Source organism: Telmatherina bonti, assembly GCF_933228915.1.
Source record: "Telmatherina bonti genome assembly, chromosome: 14".
NCBI classification, from domain to species: Eukaryota; Metazoa; Chordata; class Actinopteri; order Atheriniformes; family Telmatherinidae; genus Telmatherina; species Telmatherina bonti.
The window spans coordinates 21,417,072-21,440,994 of record NC_136612.1 but is presented as its reverse complement, the minus strand read 5'-3'; the positions used below and the strand labels follow the sequence as shown (position 1 = coordinate 21,440,994).

Genomic DNA, 23,923 nt, shown 5'->3' with positions numbered 1-23,923 from the left:
TAAAAGCCATACAAACACATGGTTGCACCCAGAGAGACAAAAAAAAAAACTCTGGAATTGTCCAGGGAAATTTAGAGGGGTTCTTGTGAAGAAATTGCATTCATAATTCATCCCATGACATAACTGCAGGACCAATGAGTGGCCTGCAGTCTGTAAACATCACATTTCATTTATCTTGTAACCGTCTTAGAAAAGTACCTGGTACCAGATACTGGAAAACCCTGAAAGTTGAGTAAAACCAAGTACAAACTATTTTAAAAGGGCCTAGAGATACACAAAACAATGACAGTGATATGCAAAACTATCCAAAACACTTGCAAAATATAAACAACAAGAAACTTGAAATGACAAGACATTAAAAATTAGACAAATACAAAACAAACACAAATAAACTGAAAACATAAAAAAAAAAGATGAACATAAATAGACAGCCATCTCAAGACTTTACAAAGATAAATGACAGTCTCAGATTTTGCATATGTGTTTGTGGGTGTGTGGTTTGCAATAGTCCACAATCATAATAAGAAATGTTTAGTTTTAGTCAGTTGTCTTTATTTGCTGTTAATGTTACTGTCTTGTAGCCTGCTGATTCAAAAACGCTTCATTCCCACCTCTGAGAGGTCCAATGACTCAATGGCTTTTTTTTTTCCCTTACAAAGGTATCACATGTCACCCGTGGGCCATGCCGCTTACAGTCGGGAAGTAGAGGCACTTCCTTCTTCCTAACTCACTGGTCTCACTCAAACCAGTCCCTTCAACAGTGCGCCTGACAGTCGTAGCAATGGGGAAGCTGACGCTTGTCAGAGCTCGTTCCCGCTGACTTTTCTGCTCGTTTGTGGCGATTTGTTACGGTGGTTAATGCCACCAAGTTTAGTGAGAGGGAGAAAAAAAGAAACCTTCAACTTTACTCGGAGCGCAATGGCTGCGACGTAGCGCAACTTTAGCTCGATCCGCAGCGGATGATCGACAGCGCTCGGCGGTGCCGCAAACTTTTACAGATTTGAAGGAGACGCCGAGAGGACGCACACCATGAAGAAGCAGTTTAACCGGATGAGGCAACTCGCCAACCAGACTGTTGGAAGGTTGGTGTTTGGTTTATTTACAAAACCACCTCCTACATGTCGCAGACATTTGGTCATGGTGGTGGAGAAGCGTTGCTGTTTCTCTTTTGTGCCATTTATTGGCATCTGTCTTCTGTTGTGGGCGGTGTCGGAAGGGCAGGGCCACGACGAAACACCTGAATAGTTTATTGGGAAATAAAAGTAATAGTTGTGAGTTAAATTATTTGAAATATTCTAAGTTACTACCACATGCTCCTTGTATTTTATTTTGATTATGATTATTTAAATAGGGAAGATTATACAAGAGTAAATTGTCTTCTAGATGCAGCTCAACTGTATTACTGAAGAAAAACTTAGTTTTTATCTGTTTTTTTAAAAAAAATTTCTAGTCATGTTATAATGAAATAAATAAAACACACGTATTTCCTGCATAAACAAAGTGTAATAAATCCAGTTAGATTCTTAATATTCTGACCTGGAGCACTTTTATGAACTTCTTGATAAAATGGTGTCTTGACTGCACAATCTCGGCTTCATGCACTCATGCAATGGATTATTTTTCAAATGTAGGCTTTCACATAAACACATTTACTGATGTATGACGCCACAGACAGACTGTCCCCTCCCTTCATCAACAGGGATGGCAAGCCCCCCTCGCCCATCAGCAGACACCATTAAAACAATCTCTCCAGCTACAACTGTATCAGGGAATTGATCTATACTCCTCATAGTGTTTCTTCAAAACTGCTTGCTGACCAATGCCCTGTGGAATCTACTCATGGATTCCTTGCATTGCTTCACATGTTGTGCAAGAGTAGTTAAAAGGCGATTTGACAGTTTGCTTACTGAGAGGAAAAAGTGTTTGCAAGCACACACACACACACTCTGGATTATAGCTGGGTAGAGTTTTACATGCCGGAAATTCTCAGGTGTCATCTGTACCATTGCTAAAAAGAAGTGACTAGTTAGAAATCAAATGCAGGGGATTAACATTTCTGCTTATTTACCAGAAGAAAATACAAGGAGCAACTGGTTCTGGTTAGCTAACTTGTCTCATTTCAGCTGAAAAGCTGGCTTCTGCATGATAAATAGGTGAAAATTAAATCTGACAGTAAATACATTAAATGCAACAGGGCCAAGTAAGTTTTAAGCTTATTGCAACAGATAAAATCTAGTGGACAAAGCATGACGGACGAGTTTGTGATGATTTGCTGTTTTCTGTTTGGCTCATGAGGGGAAGGGCGTGAAGGATTTTGTAGAGTAAGCATTTCCACGATTGTTGACGGGGACACAGCGGAGTGCCGGGTATGTCACACAGCCATGAAGGGGTGGTTGTCACTAAAAAAAAAAAAAAAAAAAAAAGGAAGCTAATTTGATTTGTGCGGGATTCATATGAGGAAGCAGTTTGATTCACAAAGCTGCAATGTGATAAAAGACAGCAAGGAAGCAGTGATCATGAATCTGTTCAGTAAACATGTAAATATGAACAGGATGCCGTTGATTTGATTTCATACAGGCTTACAATTTATCATTCTGCAAAAGCTGTCCACATTTTATTTGTGCATGTTGCAGTTAGCTGTGAGCTTCAGTGTTGAGGCAGTTTGTCCTTAGTACAAAGCTTCGGTACTCTAGTCAAGTCAATGCTAATTCACTATTGATAAGAATCTAAAAATTGCTGGTGTAGCCTTTTCCTTCAGAGGCGAGCCCCTAAAGCCTGACGTGTAATGCGATCATATGGATCAGTGTGTTGGTATTCTGGCTGCAGACTGTAGATCTAATACCAGCACACACTAATAGCCTTAACCATTGAAATCTTTACTGCAGGAGAATTGTTTACATTTTGTAGACGCAAGTTAGCATTAAATAAGTTTTGTTCATTACAATTTATACTAATGTTTAAACAGTTCCTGAGTTTTGATAAATAACTGCAACCAGACAGTGTCTTTAAGATTTTTTTTTATTTTACTTTCACAAGACTAAAAGTAACCAGAGCTGTGTAAACACAAACAGGTCATTTGCATAAAGTACAGCTCTAGCAGTTATAAAGCTCTTAAAGACTTGTCCGTGATCCTCACAATTGTGATCTATGAGTATGCCAATATGACCCTGCCAATACCTTCACCCATCATAGAAGGCACTTATGTGTTTACTCTCCCTACACTACATACTTCTATTGCAGGGGGTAATTAAAGTGAAAATATTTTTTTTAAAAATCCGTTCACGAGTTACAAGTTCCTTGCAAGAGGAAGTAACAGAATGCAATTACATTCAGACGTCATCAATTTCTGCACATTTAGAAATGCACACCACTCAGTTAGTAGCCTTGGTGGATTCCCCGGCTCCTCCTGACTTTTACTGCTTTTTCCAGCTAGCTTGGGCTAATTTTTCTTTTAGCTAAATTCATTGGTTCCTCATGGTGCACGCAGAAAGCCCCTCCCAGAAAGCTGTTAGTATCTTTTATGTAAAACAACCAGGCTGTCTGACCTGGCCTTTCTGGAGGCCATTACAAACTCAACAAAAAGAAAGTCATTCTGTGGTTTTCTACTGGTGGCAAGAACAAAAACAAAGTTGTTTCTTTGTTTATGTGATATTTTTGGAGAAACCTTATCTAGGAAATTACAGGGTTTGCACAGGCTTACATCTGTGCATTTACAGCAGTGTTTCTTCATCCTGGTCTTCAGGACCCACAGCCCTACACGATTAAGAGGTAACCCTTCTTTAACACACCTTCATGAAATGAATGACTCACAGGCTTCCAACAACCTTGATAAGAAATTTCTTTCATCTGAATCAGGTGTGATGGAGTAGCGACACGGATATACAAGGTAGTGGGTCATGTGCTCCTGGTTTGAGAATCACTGCGAAGCATGATGTTTTATACATTTTCACACTTCTGCCAGTTGTTTATGTAAAAAAAAAAAACCAAACAAAAAAAAACAATTCAGTTGAAACTTTTCCGCCTGCTAAAAAGTGGAAATGACAACTTTACATTTCCTACTTTTCTTTCATCATCATCAGCCACACCTACTAGACATGTTTTGACCAATCGGAGTATTTATCAGACACCACACAAGAAAAATTGTTCCTAGATGGCGAGAGCTCCCACAGCAGGTCTGCTAAAAAAAAAGACCTCATTTGACCTGGAAGAGGCTACACATTTCTCTGCTCTGTCTTTCTCTGGAGTAACGGCTTTAAGACGATAGCAGAATTCTTTGTTTTCTTGGGGGGACATTAATAAAACATTTTTTTAAATCATAAATTGTACAACCACAAATACCAGGGATAAGAAGATGTGTTCGGTTCTTCAGTCAGAAACACAATACTTTTATTACCTTAAAGTACATTTTACATAATTACAGATAGCACAGGTCTCTCAAGTCACCGTCGTACACAGGCGTGTTTCTACAATAGCGCAGGAGGAACAAACCAAACGCTGACTCTAAAAAGCTCCATTCATGCTTTGTTGCCATTTAAGAATCTTGTTAAGAAATAGATCAAGCAGCTGATCTTTGTCAGCTTTCAGTAATTTTGACAGGCATCTCTGTCTTCATCACTTTGTGCAAATTCAGTGATCAGTTGTCAGAAAGATCTGCCTGTAAAACATCAAGCAAGAATCTTTATTGTTCAAAGTTTCAAAAGGAACTGCTGGCAATTTAGCCATTGACCAGCTGAAACAAAATATTTGCTCATGGTTTGCAGACTGCAGCCAGGGGCGTTTTTGGATTAGCAGTGTGGATTTTTCAGGCACGGATGAGGTAATCCCATGCTAGATGTTTGATTGTGTAACCTGAAGACCTTATTCTTGAGGCTTATAACAGTATTGGGTAATAACTCGTGCATGGGAGAGGGTTAATTGATCCCTGTGAGATAGTGTGGGTCTGTGCTGGTAGAGAAATAGAAGAGGTCTTAAGGGGTTTGTCTGCAGAGATGCTGTATATGTGTGTGTGTCGTTGTTTATTGGGTATCAGTTGTAGATCGTACTTGCTCAGCATGATTTAAACCCACAATCTAAAGGGAACAGTGACCTTTTCATGTGCATGATCACATAAAAGTGGTGAACTTGTGCGGATGTTATTGGGGTGAGTTTTGCATTTTGTCACATTTTCTCAAAGCTTTTAAGTTATGTCAACTTGCAATTTTTCCAAACACTCCATCACAAATGTGCAGTGTGTCTCAGACTTTGACAACTCTCATTCTCTCACAAGCACACACACACACACACACACACACACACACACACATATACACCTTTCCCTGTTGCCATAACAAACAAGGTGCAGACAGATGACTCAAGAAAAAGTGGGATTTGGGCAGGGTGGAGGAATCTGACAGGTTCAGCAAAGCCTTTGGTGCTTACATGCTGAACAGAAAAATGGGACCCTGTACGATATAATACATATTCACGTCTGATGAAGTATAATATGGTTTAATACTTTTAAATACTTTTTCCGCCACCAAGGCAGAGTTCGTGGTTTTGACAGCGTTTGTCTGTCTGTCTGCCTGACTGTCAGCAGCTTATCATTCAAAGTAGATGTTAAATACACTCTGGGCTAACTCAGATAGCTACCATTAGAGAAAATGCCATTTCTTTGATAACCTCCAGACTATTATAACCATTTGTTTTATCTTGGTGTCTGAGGGTATGTTTCCTTGGTTGAGGATTCTCAATAAGATGTGGCATCTGTCATGCTGATGAAAATAGATAAAGCTTGAAGTATACGTGGCATGGGGTTTGATAACTGGTTGGGCCTTTTGGGGGGTTTATCTCAGGTGAGTAACCCTCTGGCTTGCCAGACGTCTCTGCTCTGAATTCTTCTAGTTAATACGTTAGTTTTCTGCAGGCACACACTGAAATCTACAGACAAGTTGAGCTGGATTTATGGGTGTGCTGTACTATGAGGCCCTGTTCATCAGCTGTTTTTCTACATCAAGTATGACAAAGTAAAGCTTACTGTATGCGGGTCAGTTTCATGTGTTTCATGCTGGGGAGCTGCACATCTGTTACTGATTCAGAAAAGTGAGAGAAAGCATGAAGGAACTTCTCTCAGTTTGTAAACATGAGCCACATTTATGTGCAGGTTGGTGGACAGGTATTTATTGCTTCTAATAAAAACCTATTTAAGTTTTTATTTTTTTAAATTTTTTTATTTATTTATTTTTTTGGTCAGTTTTTAACTGTTGTTTTTTTTTTCTCTCGACAGAGCTGAGAAAACTGAAGTTTTGAGTGATGACCTCCTTCAGGTAAAGATCCATTTCTGGTCTTAAGCTTTATGTACATCCATATCTGGTGTTAAAATTATATCAGAAGCTTTAAATATTTGGAAATGCTACATCTTAAATACTGTTGACCTATTTATTATGCTTGCTTTTCGTCATAAGCAAGACCTACTTTTTAATTTTCACTCAAATATTCTTTTGATAATTATCCGTGTCAGCACAACTGACAGTGTTGTTGCACCTCCAGCACCCATATTGTTGCACTCCAGTTTCCATTAAACTTGTGTGTAGGGAAACGGGGCCTTCACGGTGCACTTTCAGGATGACTAGAATATGGACATTATCAATGTGTTTGCTAGAGTCTCTTAATTGTTCTGTGAACGCCATAGTACCGAAGCAGCTTGATGATATAAACTCTTTCTGTGAGCTTGGAGTAAAACTACTTACGTTATAGCATGACTGTGGTAATCTTTCAGTCAGTAATACCTCGTCAGCTTGTGGCTGGCACATGGTAGGCTGGTTTTCCAATCAAAGAGAATTCTGGAAATGTTTCATATCAAAATCTGTGTGGATACGCACTTGTGTGTGAGTGTGTGTGTGTGTGTGTGAGTGGGGGATGGGAAGACTTTGGCTTGTAAAACTGAGATCACTTTTACAAAAAGTGTGTGAATAAATACACCAGACACCAATAAATATAGAGCATGTTCAGAGACAAATGGAGCTCGTTTGGAAGGCAAGTTAAGGTAAACAAGCGAAGGAAAAAGTTTCGACAAGCCTCATTCATTCTCACAAGTTGGTGTTTTACGACTTGCAGAAGTGAACTATGAACTTGGTACGGTCTGAACTCAGTAACACACAACACACATGCTGCTGATCTGCAAAAATCTTTTATTAAACATGAACAAATGCAAATATATATATTTTTTATCTTTTTTTTTTTTATGACTTAATTTTCACTGAATGTCCATAACCACGCAGAAAAAAAGGGACCCAACCCTTCAACAAAATGTGTTTTCTTGTCTTTGGTTCCTGAATGACAGGAACTTTGTGCAGTGTTAGACATTCCTTAAACTCCAGCTCTTTATAAGGAATGTGATTGTCTGGAGGTCCACATTGTAGAGGTGGTTTGGATCATTTTTGGCACCTTTATTTCAGGTTATCTGTCTGAATCTGTGTGTTTGGACAATTTTAAAAAGAGAAAAGAAACGAAGCACCCTGTATTTCTTTCATGTTAAGTTAATAGTCTTTAAATCTGCTGACTGATAACAGTCATCTTTGTTGTTTACTGATTCATAGACCAGTGAATCAGTATCAGCATTGTGATTTAATCACACTGCCTGGAAAAGTTTTTCTGTCTTTCCAAACATGAGCTGAGAAAGAATAATTTTTCCGAACCCCCTCCCCACAAGCTCCTACAACCCCCTTCTGTGAACAGTCCAACTTGAAATTTGACACTATGATTTCCATGCTGTCATAGGGCTCTTTTCTCTTCTTTTTTTCCATAATATTTCACATTTGGTAAGGCGTTTATCTTGTATGGACATGTCTTTTCTCAGTGAGACATTTTAGGAGGTTGTCAGACTGGATTGTATCCTTGCCTGCTTTCTATTACACTGGCGAGTTGGGCTGGAACTGGTTCCATATCTCAGTATTTGAATACAGTTGAGGATAAGATGGCCTGCTAGTGTGATAGATATTTTACTACAATCTGATGGTGTACGTTAAACTGGCATTTATCTGTGGGCCAGCTGCTGAACCAAAAAATAACTTCAGTCATTGTCAAATTTTGTATAAGAAGATGGAAACCACTGATGTTTATTTTAACTGTGTAGTTGCTAGCTAGCTAGCTTAGCATTAAAACCTGACATGGGAAAAATGACCTAAAAGTTATGTGGTAGATGGAACCAGACAATCTGTTTCCAGTTAGCTTACCAGATGAAGAAATGGCAAAAACAGTATTTCCTTGATTGGTCACTTTGAACTGGCTTCAAAAGTTAGGTAAATAAAATGATTATTTCGCCCCATCATGGAGTTTTAAAATACATGTAAACATTTTAGTTTGACTTGTACAAGCACCAAAAGTTAGATGAACACACCCCGTTTGGTGAAGAAACTGGTGGTAGATCAATACCAATGCTCCACTGCTGCAGATCTTTGACACATATGAGTAACACAATATGACACAATATGAGTAAGCTGCTAAGAACAACAACATAAAAAAACACACAGGTGTTAAAGCACATCTTTTTGTGTAAAAACTCAACTCTTCTCAGCGTTATTTATAAAGCCTTTTAAAACAACCACAGCTTAAACAAAGCGCGGTACATAATTAGACAAAATAAATTAAAAGGTACAATATTCACAAACTTCACAAATTAAAGAGGCGTCCAGTTCACCGCTCAGTGTGGTAACACCTTGCTGCTAGCTTAATAGTTTGCTAGTTGTTTTTCCCCTCTGTGCTAACAAAGAGGATGAAGATAATTTAACACATGAATGAAATGAAGTAAAATAATTTTATCACTTCTGAATGGAAAGGATAAAATTAAAATAAAATAAAAATATAAAATTGTTAGTAGAGCCTTATGTGAAAAGTTAACATGGCGGGAACATCCACTACCTGGTATGAAAAGATTTTTGGAAAGAATAGATCCCTTTCTTGTAAACAACTCAACGTGAGATTAATTTCTATTCACTTAAGTAGCAAAAGAAAATGACATTTTGCAGTATTTAAGGTTTGGATAATTTAAGTAGGAGTGATTGTTTTAGTCACTTGACATATATAATGTTCTCATGTTCTTAGTCATCCATCCTATACATGTCACCTAATGCACAACAAATCCAAAATTGTGATCTGCACACATCTGTCTTGTCTTTCGTCTAATCTGTTTAGATTTTTTTCAGTTATTCTGACCTAATCAGGCTTATACATAATGTAATGCAACTCTGCTAAAAAATTTGAAAAAAAAAACTTTTATGAAAAGAATTTTTATTGACTGGAATAATAATGGCATTAAAATAGCATCAACATTTGTTTTTCTTTGCTGGACCAGATCTGCAAGTATCATGCTGATTTTACTACTGTTTTGCTCCGAGATTAGTGCATATTTCTAAAATGTGAAACCATTCATAATTCTCCAAATATAATTTTCCGGATTGTTTCAGCATTTTAATTCTGTTTCTGCTCCATCATCCTCTAGCCAGACTGCAGTCCTGCCAACAAGGTCAGCCAGCTAGTTTTTGGAGCTGTCAGTTGACCAGCTTTTCGGTCTGCTGATGGATCTCCCATCCACACAACAAAACCCACCCATCTGCACAGTTGCTGCATGACTCTACTGTAGCAGTTCAGAGGTCGTCAGCTTGTTCTGTTCACTTTTTTCACTCCTATCTGGAAAGAAAAGGGCAGAAAAAAACCTTTGGACAAAGCTGTAACTGGAGAGTGGAAGACAACTATTCTGTTAATGTTCAGTGTGTGTGTGTGTGGGCTTGTCTGGGCCCATGATCAGGGAGTTTTCCCTGCCTGCCCAGCCCCCCTTCTGACTTCTTGGCTTCTTGGCTACTCTCTCGCAGAGTGTCTCTGTATGTGTGTACACTGGACTCCTGTTTCTTGAACTGAAGTTCATTTTCAGAGAAAAATCTCTTCATGAGAGCAAAAAAAAACTAGCTGAAAACTTTAGATCATAAATCTTTCTTGTTTCAGGGTTGTTAAGGACCACACCCGATTTGAGACAGCATTGTATTACAGCACCACCGGTTGTTATCTGGTTTGCAGACAAACTGTCAGTAAAATGTTGTTTTACAGCACTTAAAGCCTTTTCTGAGGGTGTTTCCACAATGGAAATAACTGTACTTTGTAACATATAAAAATATATCATAGGTGTGAATATTTCTCTAATCATATTTTTCTCATCATCTTTCCAGCCCTGTGACTTGCACTGTATGTGTAACACATATGGGGCTGAGACTGAAAATGTCTGTCAGTCACATGACTACAATGGTAACATCAAGCAGAGAAGGATGCTCAAATTACAACAGATGATAACTGTGAGACTGTGAGATTCCGTTTTATATTTTTTATTTTCAGCCATGGCTACTTGGTGTATTAAACAAACCCACTTTTTGTACACATCAACTGTGATTACCAGTTTTTAGATGTATTGCCTACACTGCTTGTGCTCGGGCCTCTTTCTTTCCATCTTGCCACAGAGTGTTGGGAAACCTGCTTCCAATTGATCCGTCACCAGATAGATATACACTTCCATGAATTAATCAGAGTTAGGGATCTGCTGAATAGATATCCAGAGGAAAGAACCAAATCCTGCTGCGGTCTGGCCTGGTGTAGGAGCTGGAGGAAAGAGGGTGGGTGGGGGGATAAATGTCTATCTATTGGTGCCGGGACACTGAATTCGTAAGGATAAAAGTAAAGGAAGAAGATGGGATCATACAGCAAATGAGCTCAGATGTCAAGACATAGCTGGATGTTTACACTGAAACAGGAAGAGGAAGTAAATACTTCACTGCACAGACAGGCAGCTCGTTTAGTGCAATGCCAGCATGTAACAAACTTAAGAGAAGAAGGACTTCAAGTAATCACAGCAGTGTTGGTTTCTATTTAGCAGGCTAACAAATATATATTGCATTATTATCACTATTATCATTTAAATCCACTGACTTTTAAGTTAATTTCGTAATGAATAGAAGTCAGTCTCTCGGCCACGTGGTATAAAAACTAGACTTTTACCTTTTATTACAGCAAGCGTTCACATTAGTGTTGAAAAATGCCACAGGCTCTGTCACAGTTCATTTTCTCTAATTAGATTTCACCAAATGTTTAAAACCACAATCTCTGATCTAGATTAGTGAACATTCAGTTTACATTTCTTGCTCAGAGGTGATGGATTGCTACTGCTCTTATATGCTTAATCTAATTTTAGTAGTTTAATTAAGCTCTTTGAGACTCTTAAAATGTTAAAAAAAAAAAAAAAAAAAAAATTCTGTTACCACAGGAAGTGGTTTCTGGTGTGGTTGTTTATAAAGTACACGTTAAACTTGTTGCCAGCTGAAACACAGTACCAATGACAGGCTCTTAACTAGTTGGTTAGTTAAATATAGATGGTGACTACTGTTTTTGGCTAGTCATGGTATGGTCTTTATTTGTTGGTGAATTAGTATTACTAGTTTAAGCTTTGATGATGATATGCATTATAGAAATTTTTGTCTCAGATAATCAAAGTTTTAAAGTATGCAATTTAACAACATGTAAAATGTAATAGATGTAACAGGGATAAGATGGCTTGTCCTCAGAGATTTCGGATTTCTGTTTGTGATTATTGATTTGTTTATTAATGTCTAAATCTATTTTTTAGATCTGTTTTCAAATGCTTGATTGTTGCATTAGTACAGTGTTTCTCGGTTTCCTGTCCTCAGGCCCCCCTGCCCTGCCTGTTTTAGACATGTTCCTCCTCCAAAGCACTTTAGTCCGATTATTGAACTTCCTCATCAAGTTCTTTGCAGCCTATTAACAAGCCTTTATTTTATTCAGGTATGTTAAAGGAGGGTTGTCTATAAAACATGCAGGGTAGGGGGGCCTGAGGACCGGAATTGAGAAACACTGTATTAGTATGAAAACGAAGGGTTTCAAATCTGTCTGTGTTCAAAAAAATCTCTTGTGTTGATCTTTTATCCATAAAATGTTTGTAAGCTAAAGGCAGTTGTGTGTTTTACATTATATATAATTGATATAATTACATACCCTGTTTAAAAACAAAAAAAGCACACACACACACAGCAAAACAAACAAAAAAAAAAAATTAGCTGTGTTCTCACAATCTGCAAGAGTGAATAAATGGTAAATGGCCAAATTGCAAATCCTCAGGATTACCAGAATATCCAGGTTCCTTCAAGGATTACCTTAGTTTCAGTGTTGACTGCTTTGTACAGTTTGTATCAAACAATTTTTGTTTACTGATGCTGGTCACTGTTGCAGCATTTTATGTAACATTTTATTTTAGAAAATAATAATAATTTTGGGATTATTAATAATTATAGCATAAATAATAATAATAGATAATAGCACTGTGAACATCAGGTAAAAAACATCATGCAATGAGCTGTAAACACACGCACACAAAAAAATCACACAACTAAAACTCATGTGGACATTGTAATCTACTAAATTAACTAAATTTATACAAATATACTTAATCTCCAGATATTTTATTTTATTTTCATTGATCACACAAATTAGGTTACATTAAAAAGGAAAAGGCAGAAATGGGTGAAGATATTATAATAAAATTCAGAAAACCAAAGTATAATCAAACTGTCTAATGTCAGATCTCTTGAAGGCGTACAACTAAAGTATAATGCTGGTGGAGCACTGGTGACAATATAATAATTGTTCCACAGAGTTTGTATTTGAAATGTAACAATGTGCAATGACACCTAAAATATCTATTAAATCTGGTTAAGATGTTGATCCTGTAGAACCTCAAGTCTAGGATTGGAACGATCGCCGTTTTCCTTGACTGTATTTTGTCATGTCATTTATGGAGCCTGACTCTTTCCATCTGTCTGTCAGAATTACAGAAACTGCACCTATATCCTCCAGCTTTCAATAACAAGAGCAGGATGGAAAGATTTGGGATGAATGTGTGCTTATTCAGCATCTGTGCTTTGATTTGTGGCCCTCACCTGGGTTGTTTCTGCTGAACAGGAAGACAAAGTGGTCATTCACCTGTTTCCTTTTGTGCTGATTTAAATCAGTTAATTGAGCTCATCCCATTGTCTTGTTGTCTCTCACTTAAAAACATTTTGATCTCGTGGGTACACAGATTGAGAGGAGAATGGAGCTGGTACGCATGGCGTCACACAACACGCACAAGAGGCTGGTTTCCTGTCTGCAGAGTCAGATGGGCATAGACACAGAGAAGAGACATGTAAGAAGCACTTTTCTTTTACTTTTAATGTTTTTCTTCCAACTGATCTTTGAGCTAACTTTCACATCATGTTGGCAACGTGGCCCATTTTGCTGTCACTCAGAGACAAATGGCTTGTGAAAAAATTAAAACGGTGTGACAGACATTAATGGTTCCGCAGGAGGGCTGATATCTTGTGCTATGAACACGTAGCATCTCTTCTTATGCAACACTTAGATATGAGATAGACTCACAAGGAAAGTATTCAGTTCTGGCCTCCTGCCAGCGTCACAGTTCCTGCGCAGCAGCCCAGTTCACCCAGCCGCTAACACTGACAACACTCTGAAAGAATCTGTTATGTTACTCTACTTTGCCACACTTTTCTGTACATTTGAGCCTAAATCATCCAGATGAGGTACAGTGTGAATCTATTGCAGTTGCATCTTTCTTTATTGTGGGAAAAATCTAAATCACGTGTTCTCTGTGTTGTAATGGCAGAAAAAGCTGCCGCTGACATCCCTGTCCCAGGCCATGCAAGATGGAGGCAGCCAGCTGGGCGACGAAAGTCTGATCGGGTGAGAATTAATCACAAGCAGAAGCGGCATTAATCACTAATTGGTGTTACATTGAACTGAATATTGCTATTAATCACTAACACAAGTTCAGCAGGACTATATGGGTAAAACAAAATGTGAGTAGATCATTAGTGAATGTTTTTTATTTATGCATGATTTGTTTTCTTTATCTTCTTTCTCTGTAAGAAAATATAACTTGTCAGATTTGTCTCCATTTCTCTTGTATGTGTATGCAGGAAGATGATGGACGTATGTGGGGAGGCAGAAAGCCGGTTAGCCACTGAACTGATGCAGCATGAATTACAGATTGAGAGAGATATTCTGGATCCCATCAACCAGTTGGCAGAGGTCAGTATGTAGATGCTAACCACTTCTCTGACTCTACAGATAATTCATAACATCCACATAGCTATAATCAGTCACTTGTGTTACAGTCTTGATGTTTAAAAATGTATTATTATTAAATGAAGCATTCATCAAGTTTGAGCAGGATTTGTTTGTCTTTACATCATGACTGCCTTCAGCATTAAATTGTATTTATAACCATTTGTTCTTTAAAAAGTGTTTAAAGGAAAATTGTAAGTTGATCTTGCTGTTTCTGCCACAGGTGGAGATCCCCAATATCCTTAAACAGAGGAAGCAACTTGCTAAGCTGGTTCTGGACTATGACTCTGCAAAGACAAGGTGCATTTCCATACACACTGGATATGAAGTCACATTCCAGTTAAACTGTTAACTTTAATTGCAGGCTTTCCCCGATTTACATAGTTAGGATTTTATCAATTATTCTCATCTATAAATGTGCATGGTTGAACAAAAGTCATAACTTGCTTTGTCTGTACACATGCTCTAGTGTGTAAACACATTTGTTTCTTCCAGGTGGTATCAGGCAACAAAGTCCAACAACCAGGCCATGGCAGCTAAAGTGGATTCACTCAAAGATGAGATGGATGAAGCTCTTAATAAAGTAGAGATTTGCAAGGTATTTTTTTCTTTAAATCATCTGTTTTTCAGTTTAGTCAAGTATCCACAGCACTGGTGGAATATACATACTAATGAAGCAGTCACCGTGATTTAATGTGCCGTTTATAAAAAGCATATTTAAAGTAATGGCTGTACCGCCCAGTGAAGACCTCTGCATAATGTCAGGATCGTGTTTGATTAGCTGGTTGAACAAAGGAAGCCTTGTTACTGACAATCATGACAGGCTCGTTATTAAGGACTATGTAATTAAAGGTCATTGCTTTGTCATCTGGAGTTCATCTGTGTATTAATGAAGAGTTTTTAGTAGTCCATGGCAGAAAGGTTAAGATTACCATCCTCTTTGCTGTTTATGGTGAAAAAAAATGTGTTGTCCCATCCTACAGGACCAGCTCTCGGCAGACATGTACAACTTTGCTTCAAAAGAGGGAGAATATGCGCGTTACTATGTCATGGTGGGTCCACTACAGTTTACTGTTAATGGCTTGGCTCAAAATAAAAAAAACAAATATTATATTAGTGCGGTTTATGTTTCATATGTCAATATTTCCAATATGTGATCTGTGTTACTGTGTGTGTGTGTGTGTGTGTGTGTGTGTGTGTGTGTGTTACTGTGTGTGTGTGTGTGTGTGTGTGTGTGTGTGTGACAGTTATTAGAGGCTCAGGCAGATTACCACAGGAGGTCTCTGGCAGCACTGGAGGCAGCTATACCAACCATCCAAATACAGCAAGGTGAAGAAAAGACATTTTTGACTCTGCAAAAAGGAGAAAATAATATTTTAATTTGCTGCTAAGAACGCAATTTTGTCATTTGCTGTTAACTTACATCATGTGTCCTGATTGTACGTGTCTCTCAATGGATGTTTACCTATTATTGTACAATGATATTCCAAAGCAATAGTCACCACAGTGGGACAGTAAGCTGTCTTTTTTTTAGCTTTTTTCTTTAAATCTAGGTCGCACTCGGGGTCATATAATGACATATACTTTAAATCATTTTCAGATATGTGCAGTCTGTTTTTAACGTTTATAATTTTCCATCTATTGGACAGTTGAATTTTGTGCTAATGAGATGCTCCCCGTAATGAGAACTGAGAATACCACAGCATTCAGGTATCCAGATGACCCAAATCTGACTAAAATTCAGCTAAAGTAACCAAAGTTTCTTGTAGACTCCTGGATGGAAAAGCCAGCATTTGGAACGCTGCTGGAGGAGCATCTGAAGAGGAGTAACCGTGAGATTGCTCTGCCCATAGAAGCCTGCGTCATGATGCTCCTGGAGACTGGCATGAAGGAGGAGGCATGTACACACTAATGGCAGGGAAATAGGGGAATTGGGAAGATGACGATCAGGAAATTTGCTTTAAGTTGGACAAAGTTGATAATTAATTGACCAGGATTTTATTATGAATTTGTAACTGTAAAACTGAAACACCCCTCTTTCTGTTTAAGCTGGAAGAAGATGTGGGTTGGTGGACAGTTTTCTGAGAATAATGGCATGTATAATCTAAAAACATCTGTGGTCAAGTTGTGGTCAGCTAGTTTTGGGCTTGCAGGAATAAATACTGTGTGTGTGTATGGACATCTGCAACATATTAACATGTTCGCTGTTGACCTCATAAAATGTAACAGTAAGAGTGGACTCCCTGAAAAGGGTGATTTAGGTGCTTTTATAAAAGGAAACAAAACTCTTGTCCATTTCTCTGCTGATCATCCTGAAAGAGACATAACCTTGTTTCTTGTCATAACCTCTTTCTTGACTTTGTTGTACATTTACTTCTCCTTTCCTGTAACCGACCCAGACTCGCTTCTTTAATTCTGGAGTAAACCACATTTATTTTAAATATTTGTTCTCGCTGTATTTTCCTCCCAGGGTCTCTTCCGGATAGCTGCTGGTGCTTCAAAACTGAAGAAGCTGAAAGCAGCACTGGACTGCTCTACCTCGCAGCTCGAGGAGTTCTACTCTGATCCCCACGCCGTCGCTGGTAAGGCTTCTTTGACAAATCCATGAAAAGTGAAGCCATCTGGTGTGGCTCTTTTTTCTCATCGTATCTCCCCTACACACACACAGGAGCCCTGAAGTCATACCTCAGGGAACTTCCTGAACCTCTGATGACTTTTAGCTTGTATGACGAGTGGATACAGGCCTCCAAGTAAGACAGCACACAGATGTGACTTTTAATATCCTGTAAAAAAAAAAGACACACACACTCTGCAATACTAAGCTTTAACTACATGCTTTAAATAGTATATGTTGACAGGCAGCTTTTTGGTATTTATGCAACGTGCCAATTTTGCTTGTGTGTTTGTGGTTGTAGTGTGGCTGACCCTGACAAGAGGCTTCAGGCCTTGTGGGTGACGTGTGACCGTTTGCCAAAGACTCACAAAGCCAACTTCAGGTACGAGCACCTTCATCTTTAATGTTGGGAAATTTGTTCTGTGCATGTTGAAAAATGATGCAGTGCAGACTATTGTTGACAGCGGCAAAGTTACACTAGTTGAAAGTGAAAGCCTGTTGTAACGGCATGCTTGATATTCATTTGTCCTATCAAGGTCAGTTAATAGTTTCTGTTTCCAGAAGCACAGGCTCACTTGGACTTGCAAAATACTAAAGATTGAGTAGCTGTCGATTTGTGTAATGCCACAATGGAACAATTAAATGGAAAAATAAACTAACAGAAAAAATGTACATTTTAAGGAAACCTGAGGACTTACAGCTGTGGAAACCATGAACTGGCCCATAGAGGCCTCATTAAAGCACTCACCTTGTTCAGTATGGGGGGGTCATAGCAGTTCAAGCTTTCTAAAGATAAATCTAGGAGATGAAAGATGTTTATTAAAATTTTTTATATTTTATTCTGCTTATTTATTTGTTTTTATCTCCATACAGTTAAAGAGAGAGTGTTTAGGGAGTCATGTTAGGGGTGGGGGTTGTTGTCTGTACTTGTGTATGTTTGTCTGCGTGAAAGAAAAGTTGAGACTGTTTTTAATTATTTTTAAATGTTACGTTATCAAATTTTGCTTTACTTTTATCATCTTGTGATTTATCATGTAAAAGCACTTTGGGTTGCCTTTGGCACAAAAAAACTATAGAAATAAAGTTTGATTTGATTCCATTAATTTAATGAAAGGAATCTAGATATTGGGGAAGTGTTTATCAATTCATATTTGTTTTTTTTGTTTTTTTAAATCTAATCAAATACACTCTTCAGCTAAATCAGTGACGTTTCGTCAGTTTAGATGTACAGACATCACTTTGAAGCACAAGCTTCACAGTTCCAGTCTGCATGGTGTAGTGACATCTTGTGGCAAAATTACAGAAAACGATCAACTTAATACCTCCGGCTACCTTAAGTGTACTACCTAAGTGTGGAGTGCACAATAAAGAAAATGAAAAGCCCACACTGGAAGCACTTGTTACTGCTGCATCTGTGCTAACTGTTGTTACAACTAGTTTGTTTGAGCTTAACAATAAAAAGCAGTACAAGTTAGAATCTAATGATGTTTTATCATGCAAATCAGTTTTTTTAATAGACATTTTAAGGCAATTTGAGTGTGTTGCAGGTATCTGGTGAAGTTCCTGGCTAGACTGGCTCAGGACAGTGAAATCAATAAAATGACTCCTAGCAACATTGCCATTGTCTTGGGGCCCAACCTGCTGTGGGCAAAGACTGAAGGGTGAGAAGACTGCACATTGTTCAGCTCATATCTATGGAGCTTTCCTGAATACAAAGTGCATAGGCTAATTAAATCAGCTGATCCTTATCGTCTTGTTTTGGATATAATCAGGACGTTGGCAGAGATGGCAGCAGCTACATCAGTCCATGTCGTGACCATCATAGAACCCATTATCCAGCATGCTGATTGGTTCTTCCCTGATGGTAAACAGTCTGTTTGTTCTGTTTGCATTAATATTACCTCTTTAGCTTACCTACATGAGCCCAAATTGTAGTGTAAAAGTTTTGGGATACTGCACCAGCTTGGGCCTTTATCATGTGGAATAAACATCCCAAACATGCAATCATTTTCTCTATGCTGTTTCTGGACCTTATGGGAAATTTGATACATTATAAATTGAAATGGCTGGTGAAGTTTTTTTTTTTTTAAAAACACAACATCTACTTAAATAAAGCAAAGGATTTTGATATTTAGTAATGCAGCTTGTTAGGAAAACATAATAGATTCTGTCACACTTATTTTCCCTCTCTCCTGTTTTTGTCCAGAGGTGGACTTCAATGTGTCAGGCATGTTCTCCATGCCCTCTCATCCGGCCACTCCAGACCCCGAACCTGGATTGGACAGGAAACGGCCCGGCAGCCTGGGGCATGATGGGGACAGTCACACTCCCCGTAAAGACAGGTACCTGTCTCGCCCCAACCTCAGCCTCAGCCTGCCTCTCACCCTCCCATCCCGTCCCAAGACAATGAGCAGGCAGGAGTCTCGGGGCCCCGCTGTGTCAGCCCTTTATGTAGTGGCTGATGAGTCCATCACAGTCACTGAGACGCCCACTGAAGACCTGCCCAGTCCAGACTTCAAAGCTGTGCCTTAGTGTAATGTAGCCGTCTGGAACTGAATTACTAATAAGTGAAAAAGGGATGTTTTGATTGATTTGTGCACTAATTTGTGTTATGTTTGGGCAATTTCGCCACAAGCTAATCAATTATGTTTTACTCAAGGTTGGAACACAACATGAAATAATACTTTTCTTCCTGATATCTTCATGAAAAACAGCTTTCATTATTGTTGTCACACCGTTTTCTGTTTCTGTTGTGTTGCTATTGTGTATTGTTGTTATCTTCTAAATTTTCAATTAAAGCTTAGGCCATATTGTAGGTTAATGGTTTTATGTTTTTGTGTGGGCTTCCTCTGTTGCATTTTGTTTGTATGGTGTGGCATCTGTTTCTTTAATGTCTGCAGTGACATTTCAGTCCAAGTTAGTTTCTGTTTTTAAGGTGACTGTCATGTGGTTTTATGTCCTCTTTGGGTTTTCGTTCTGAGCTGGTTTCACTACTCCTCAGGAAGTACTGTCTGTCTCTCCGTCTTTCACTGCTCTCGCTGTTTTTTTTTCTCTCCGTCTCCTCCTCCATCACTTTGTCTGATGGCGTATGGTTTGCTCTCCTGAATATTTTTCCCCTCTCCCCCCCTTCATAGCACTGTTAACAAACAGCCGGAGCCCATTCCACGCAGAGTCAGCGTTCTAAATAGAAAGCAGTCACAACTAACATCACCTACCTTCCAACCCTCTCTGCCCCCTCTGGAAGCTCGGCCCCCCACCCAGTTTGAGCCACAGCCCCAGGTTTTATCCCCAACCTCAGAGGCGGAGCAGCCTGGTATTGGTGGTGGTGCTCTGGGGGGTGGGTTCCAGGTAGCCACAAAGCAGCCTCAGGCTGTTACACAGCTCAGCGCAGAGGAAAGCAGGTTAGTAGCGAGCTGAGGTAGAAACATTACTCCACCGTCTGCTCGCAGCCAATCAGCCAATCCGGAGCCCTGCCACCTTTTGTGTGTGTTATCTGTTTGTTTGGTCCTCAAATTTGCAGTTTTGATTCTGGATGTTAATAATAACAATCTCTGATAATATGCACAGCATTAAATGTGGCTTCATTAATTAAGAGTGTAATGCAGTGGAAATAATTTAATGCCTTGTTCGTGCAACTTTTGCTCTCCAAACTGCTTGTGAGGAACAGTGAAGCTCTGTCTTTTTTTAAAGATACACAGCGTCTCCTTCCTGCCTGCTTATCGATGTTGTCTGGTTGTTGGCGCTGCAGACTTTTGATCTTTGCATGCCGCACATAACTGAAATAGTCTTGTGAACATAGTTCCTTGTTTTGCATCCTCTTCTGTAAACCTGTCTTTAAAAGCTTTAAAAAAAAAAAAATCTTTCTTGTGATTACTTTCACTAAACTAAGAGTCTTTGAACCAAACAGTGCATCTGTTTTATAAATCATGCATGAGTGTTTGTACCTGTGCAGCTGTCACTCATTGAATGTTAAAAATGGATGACAGTTTACCATCTGGACTTGTTGTATTTTCACAGCCCAGCACGTGAGCTCATGTCCACCCCACCTCCACAAAGGAATGGTTCAGTCCATCTTACAGCGGGAACCCCACATTCTCAGGGTGGGTCAAGAGGACCAAGTCCGCTTATGGTCCGCAGAGGTGAGAACGTGCACCTTCCTATTCCAGCAGTTTGATATTCATAGTAGTCCGAATAACATTTCTTTTAATATTCTGTTTTAAAGGCACCAAAAAGCAGGCACCAGCTCCACCCAAACAGGCCAGTCCCTTCACCGCTCACTCGAGTAACACCCAAACACCTGGCTCTCCCCATCATGCACCCATCACACCTCGCCGTCTCTCCAGCAAAGACAGCATTCATGCGCCGAGCCATCCACCGCCTCAGCCTCCTCATACTCCCGCAGAGCCGGACGCTTCTCCTCCCAGCACCCCCACCCCTCCTGACACGCCACCTCATGATGGATCGCGCTCCAAACTGGCTTCCTCATACCACTCTGGATCTCTGCCTCGGCCTTCCAAGCCAACTCCGAAACCCCGAGTGCGACCTAGCATGCCGCCGCCTCCGCAGCCCGCAGCAAATGACACTGGTAATGACATCTGCAGCTCTGCCTCCAAGATCATAACAGGTAAACTGGTCTTTTTGTTGCTTTACATCATTAGATCAAACAAGGAGGGATGATAAGTATTATTGTATTTTTAAAATGTGATTAAAAACAACTGCCTCGGTGCAGATGCAGTGTTTGTTGAAATTATAATTATTATTACAGTTGCAGATGATATTTTTTTTAGCCCCAGCTGTGATGAAGAGGAGCAAATCGGCGCTGGACATTTGTTAAATTTGATTTCTTTTATGAAAGTGTTTCAACTGAAAACACTGTGCGCTTGTCTGCTGATAGTCTTCACTTCAGTATTGAGGGTTTTCAGCTTCCTTTCAGGGCATTGCTGTATCTAGCTCTCTGGCTTCTGGTTTCACTACCATATAGTGTGTCATGCACTAAATGGAGCTGTGTTGATCTGAAGCATGACAGGAAATCTGTAAATATTGCAGATGTCTGAGCTGCCGACCTGCCTCTAAGATGATCTTTGCAAGGCAGGTAATGGTAAGGATCTGATTGGCTGGTGTGTTTGCCTGGCATGTGTGTCATCTGCATGTTTGTGTGTCTTTGTGTGACTTTTACATGGTAACTCTTATTTCACACATGTGCTATACATACTGTGCATTTCTAATGGCATGTGTTTGTGTGTTTTATCCTTTCTAACATGTTTCCATTTTGCACAGCAATTAGGTGCACTTAAAACAGCTTTGGCAGCAAACATTTTGCTCTGGCAACTAACATTTCCTTTAACAAACTTGAAATTAAGTGTGCTTTTGTTTTTTTGTGTGAATCCTGGTGCATAGATCTGTCCATAAAATGTGTTGCATTTAAAGATTAACACACCAAGGATACTCTTAAAAACATATCTGAAAACATTCAAAAGTGACACGCCTCAAGCAGTTTTGACTCGCCGTCATTCAGAGAGCAGTCCTTGGTGTCTTATGGAGTGTGAAAAGCTAGCACATGTTTGTCCCCCAGTTTGCAGTGGTGTGTGTGTGCGCACAATGTTGATTTGGGTTTATTTGTTTGCTGACTGGTCCCCATAACTGTCCTGTGCAGATGGAGGCCTGGTCCTAAAGGGGATTGGAAAAGCTTTCATCCCTGTAGTGATTGAGGATCAAGAAGAGGGCTCTGCTGGTCAAGAGCCCACATCCGTCGCAGATACTTGCATTGAAACAGAGAGCACCGTTCTGTGAACAAAAACTCAGCTGGTCCAGATTTAAATGTTTAGCCTATTAGACGGGTAATCCACAAGTCATGTGCTTTGCTTGGCTACTCTCTGGGGAATGAAAACAAAGTCTTCGTATGGTCATACAGACACAAACTTGCCTTGTCTTAGTGTGGTTGCTTAAACCAGAAAACCCTTGTCAAGCCCACAGTTTCCATATTTAAATCTAACTCTTCCTGTTTTGTTAAAATGTTGAGTATTTTCAAGACTGCTCTGCAAGCCTTTATAGACACAAGGTCAAAGGGACCTTAATATGTGACCTCTAATATAGCATCTGAACTAAGAGTGCTGGACATGGTTTTACAGGATTTAATGGTCTAATTTTTTTCCTTACTATCAATGCTTAAGATTATAATGAAATGAATTCTTTCAGAGACAAAAATCTGACTGCTTTTAACAGCATAATTTATTACACATATCCTTTTGAATTTATATTGGGTTATTTTTTTTCCCACCACATTGAAATTGTGTGTAGATTTTAGTTTTATCCAGCCTTTTTTTTTTTTTATTATGAAACTGAATCTCAATTTCAACAGTTCTTTGCAGTGTATCAGTTTTAACAGGTTAAATGTGACATTCAGCAAGGGAGTGCTTATTTTCACTCACTGCAGCAAAACACCAATGAGAACCAAAGGAGTGACTGTAAGCTAAAGGAATTACAGCCCAAATTCAAAGCTGTTCAACAAATCATATGGTTGCTAAAGACCAAATATTTTGGCAAGAGTGCAATACTTTGTGGTGTGACCTCTCCACAGCATGGAGTTTTATTTCAATATGTCGGGTAAACTTATGGGGTGGAATTTTTAATCGATTTACTCTGATCTACAAGCAGAGAACAGGAATTGATATGAGAAGGTTTGTTTTTATTATTAAAAGGGATTACTTGTCCTATTAAATTGTTAACTTTTGTAAATGATCACTCCCACCTAAACTAGAAGCTATGACCAAATACAAAAAGCTTTGCCTTTTTTTTTTTTTTTTTACTCTGCATCTTCTGGGGGCTCTTCTGTACGTAATGCGTGATACAATGCATATTACTTTAAAAATTAAAGGTTTTTCAACAGTGTTTTACTGTATTTTTCATTTTCAGTTCTTTGTTTTGTCAGAATGTATTTGTCATAAATCTGTTTAAGCTGTATAAAATTATCACTTTCATATCAGTCATTGATGTCTGAAATCATTTTGAGCTATAAGGAGAAAAAAAAGTGCTGAAAAATTGCATTTATTTCACCACTTTTTTCATATGTTACATAAATAGCCTTAATTTCATTCAAGACTTTCAGAAATCTCTCCACTTTGGGGTTTGTTATGAGATAGGATTAATTTAACAAATAAA

The 23,923-nt window shown here is 38.9% G+C and overlaps 1 protein-coding gene across 4 annotated transcripts; it reads left to right on the top strand.

The window, feature by feature from the left end:
* Nucleotides 1–759: 759 nt before the first annotated feature.
* arhgap17b (Rho GTPase activating protein 17b) lies at nucleotides 760–23,742 on the top strand. Of its 4 annotated transcripts, none has more exons than XM_079252618.1 (21): nucleotides 760–1,082; nucleotides 6,263–6,302; nucleotides 13,109–13,213; nucleotides 13,691–13,767; nucleotides 14,004–14,115; nucleotides 14,375–14,451; nucleotides 14,647–14,749; nucleotides 15,135–15,203; nucleotides 15,399–15,480; nucleotides 15,921–16,048; nucleotides 16,622–16,733; nucleotides 16,820–16,901; nucleotides 17,067–17,147; nucleotides 18,313–18,426; nucleotides 18,538–18,629; nucleotides 18,972–19,107; nucleotides 19,900–20,166; nucleotides 20,783–20,904; nucleotides 20,988–21,389; nucleotides 21,812–21,863; nucleotides 22,419–22,547. In XM_079252618.1, the coding sequence occupies exons 1-20, from the start codon at nucleotides 1,030–1,032 to the stop codon at nucleotides 21,817–21,819; spliced, it is 2,262 nt and encodes a 753-aa protein (XP_079108744.1). In that variant the 5' UTR covers nucleotides 760–1,029; the 3' UTR covers nucleotides 21,820–21,863; nucleotides 22,419–22,547. The 4 variants fall into 4 exon arrangements, with proteins under 4 accessions (XP_079108744.1, XP_079108745.1, XP_079108743.1 ...); XM_079252619.1 differs by having other exon boundaries at nucleotides 21,812–21,857; nucleotides 22,419–22,518; XM_079252617.1 differs by lacking the exon at nucleotides 21,812–21,863 and having other exon boundaries at nucleotides 22,419–23,742.
* Nucleotides 23,743–23,923: the final 181 nt, after the last annotated feature.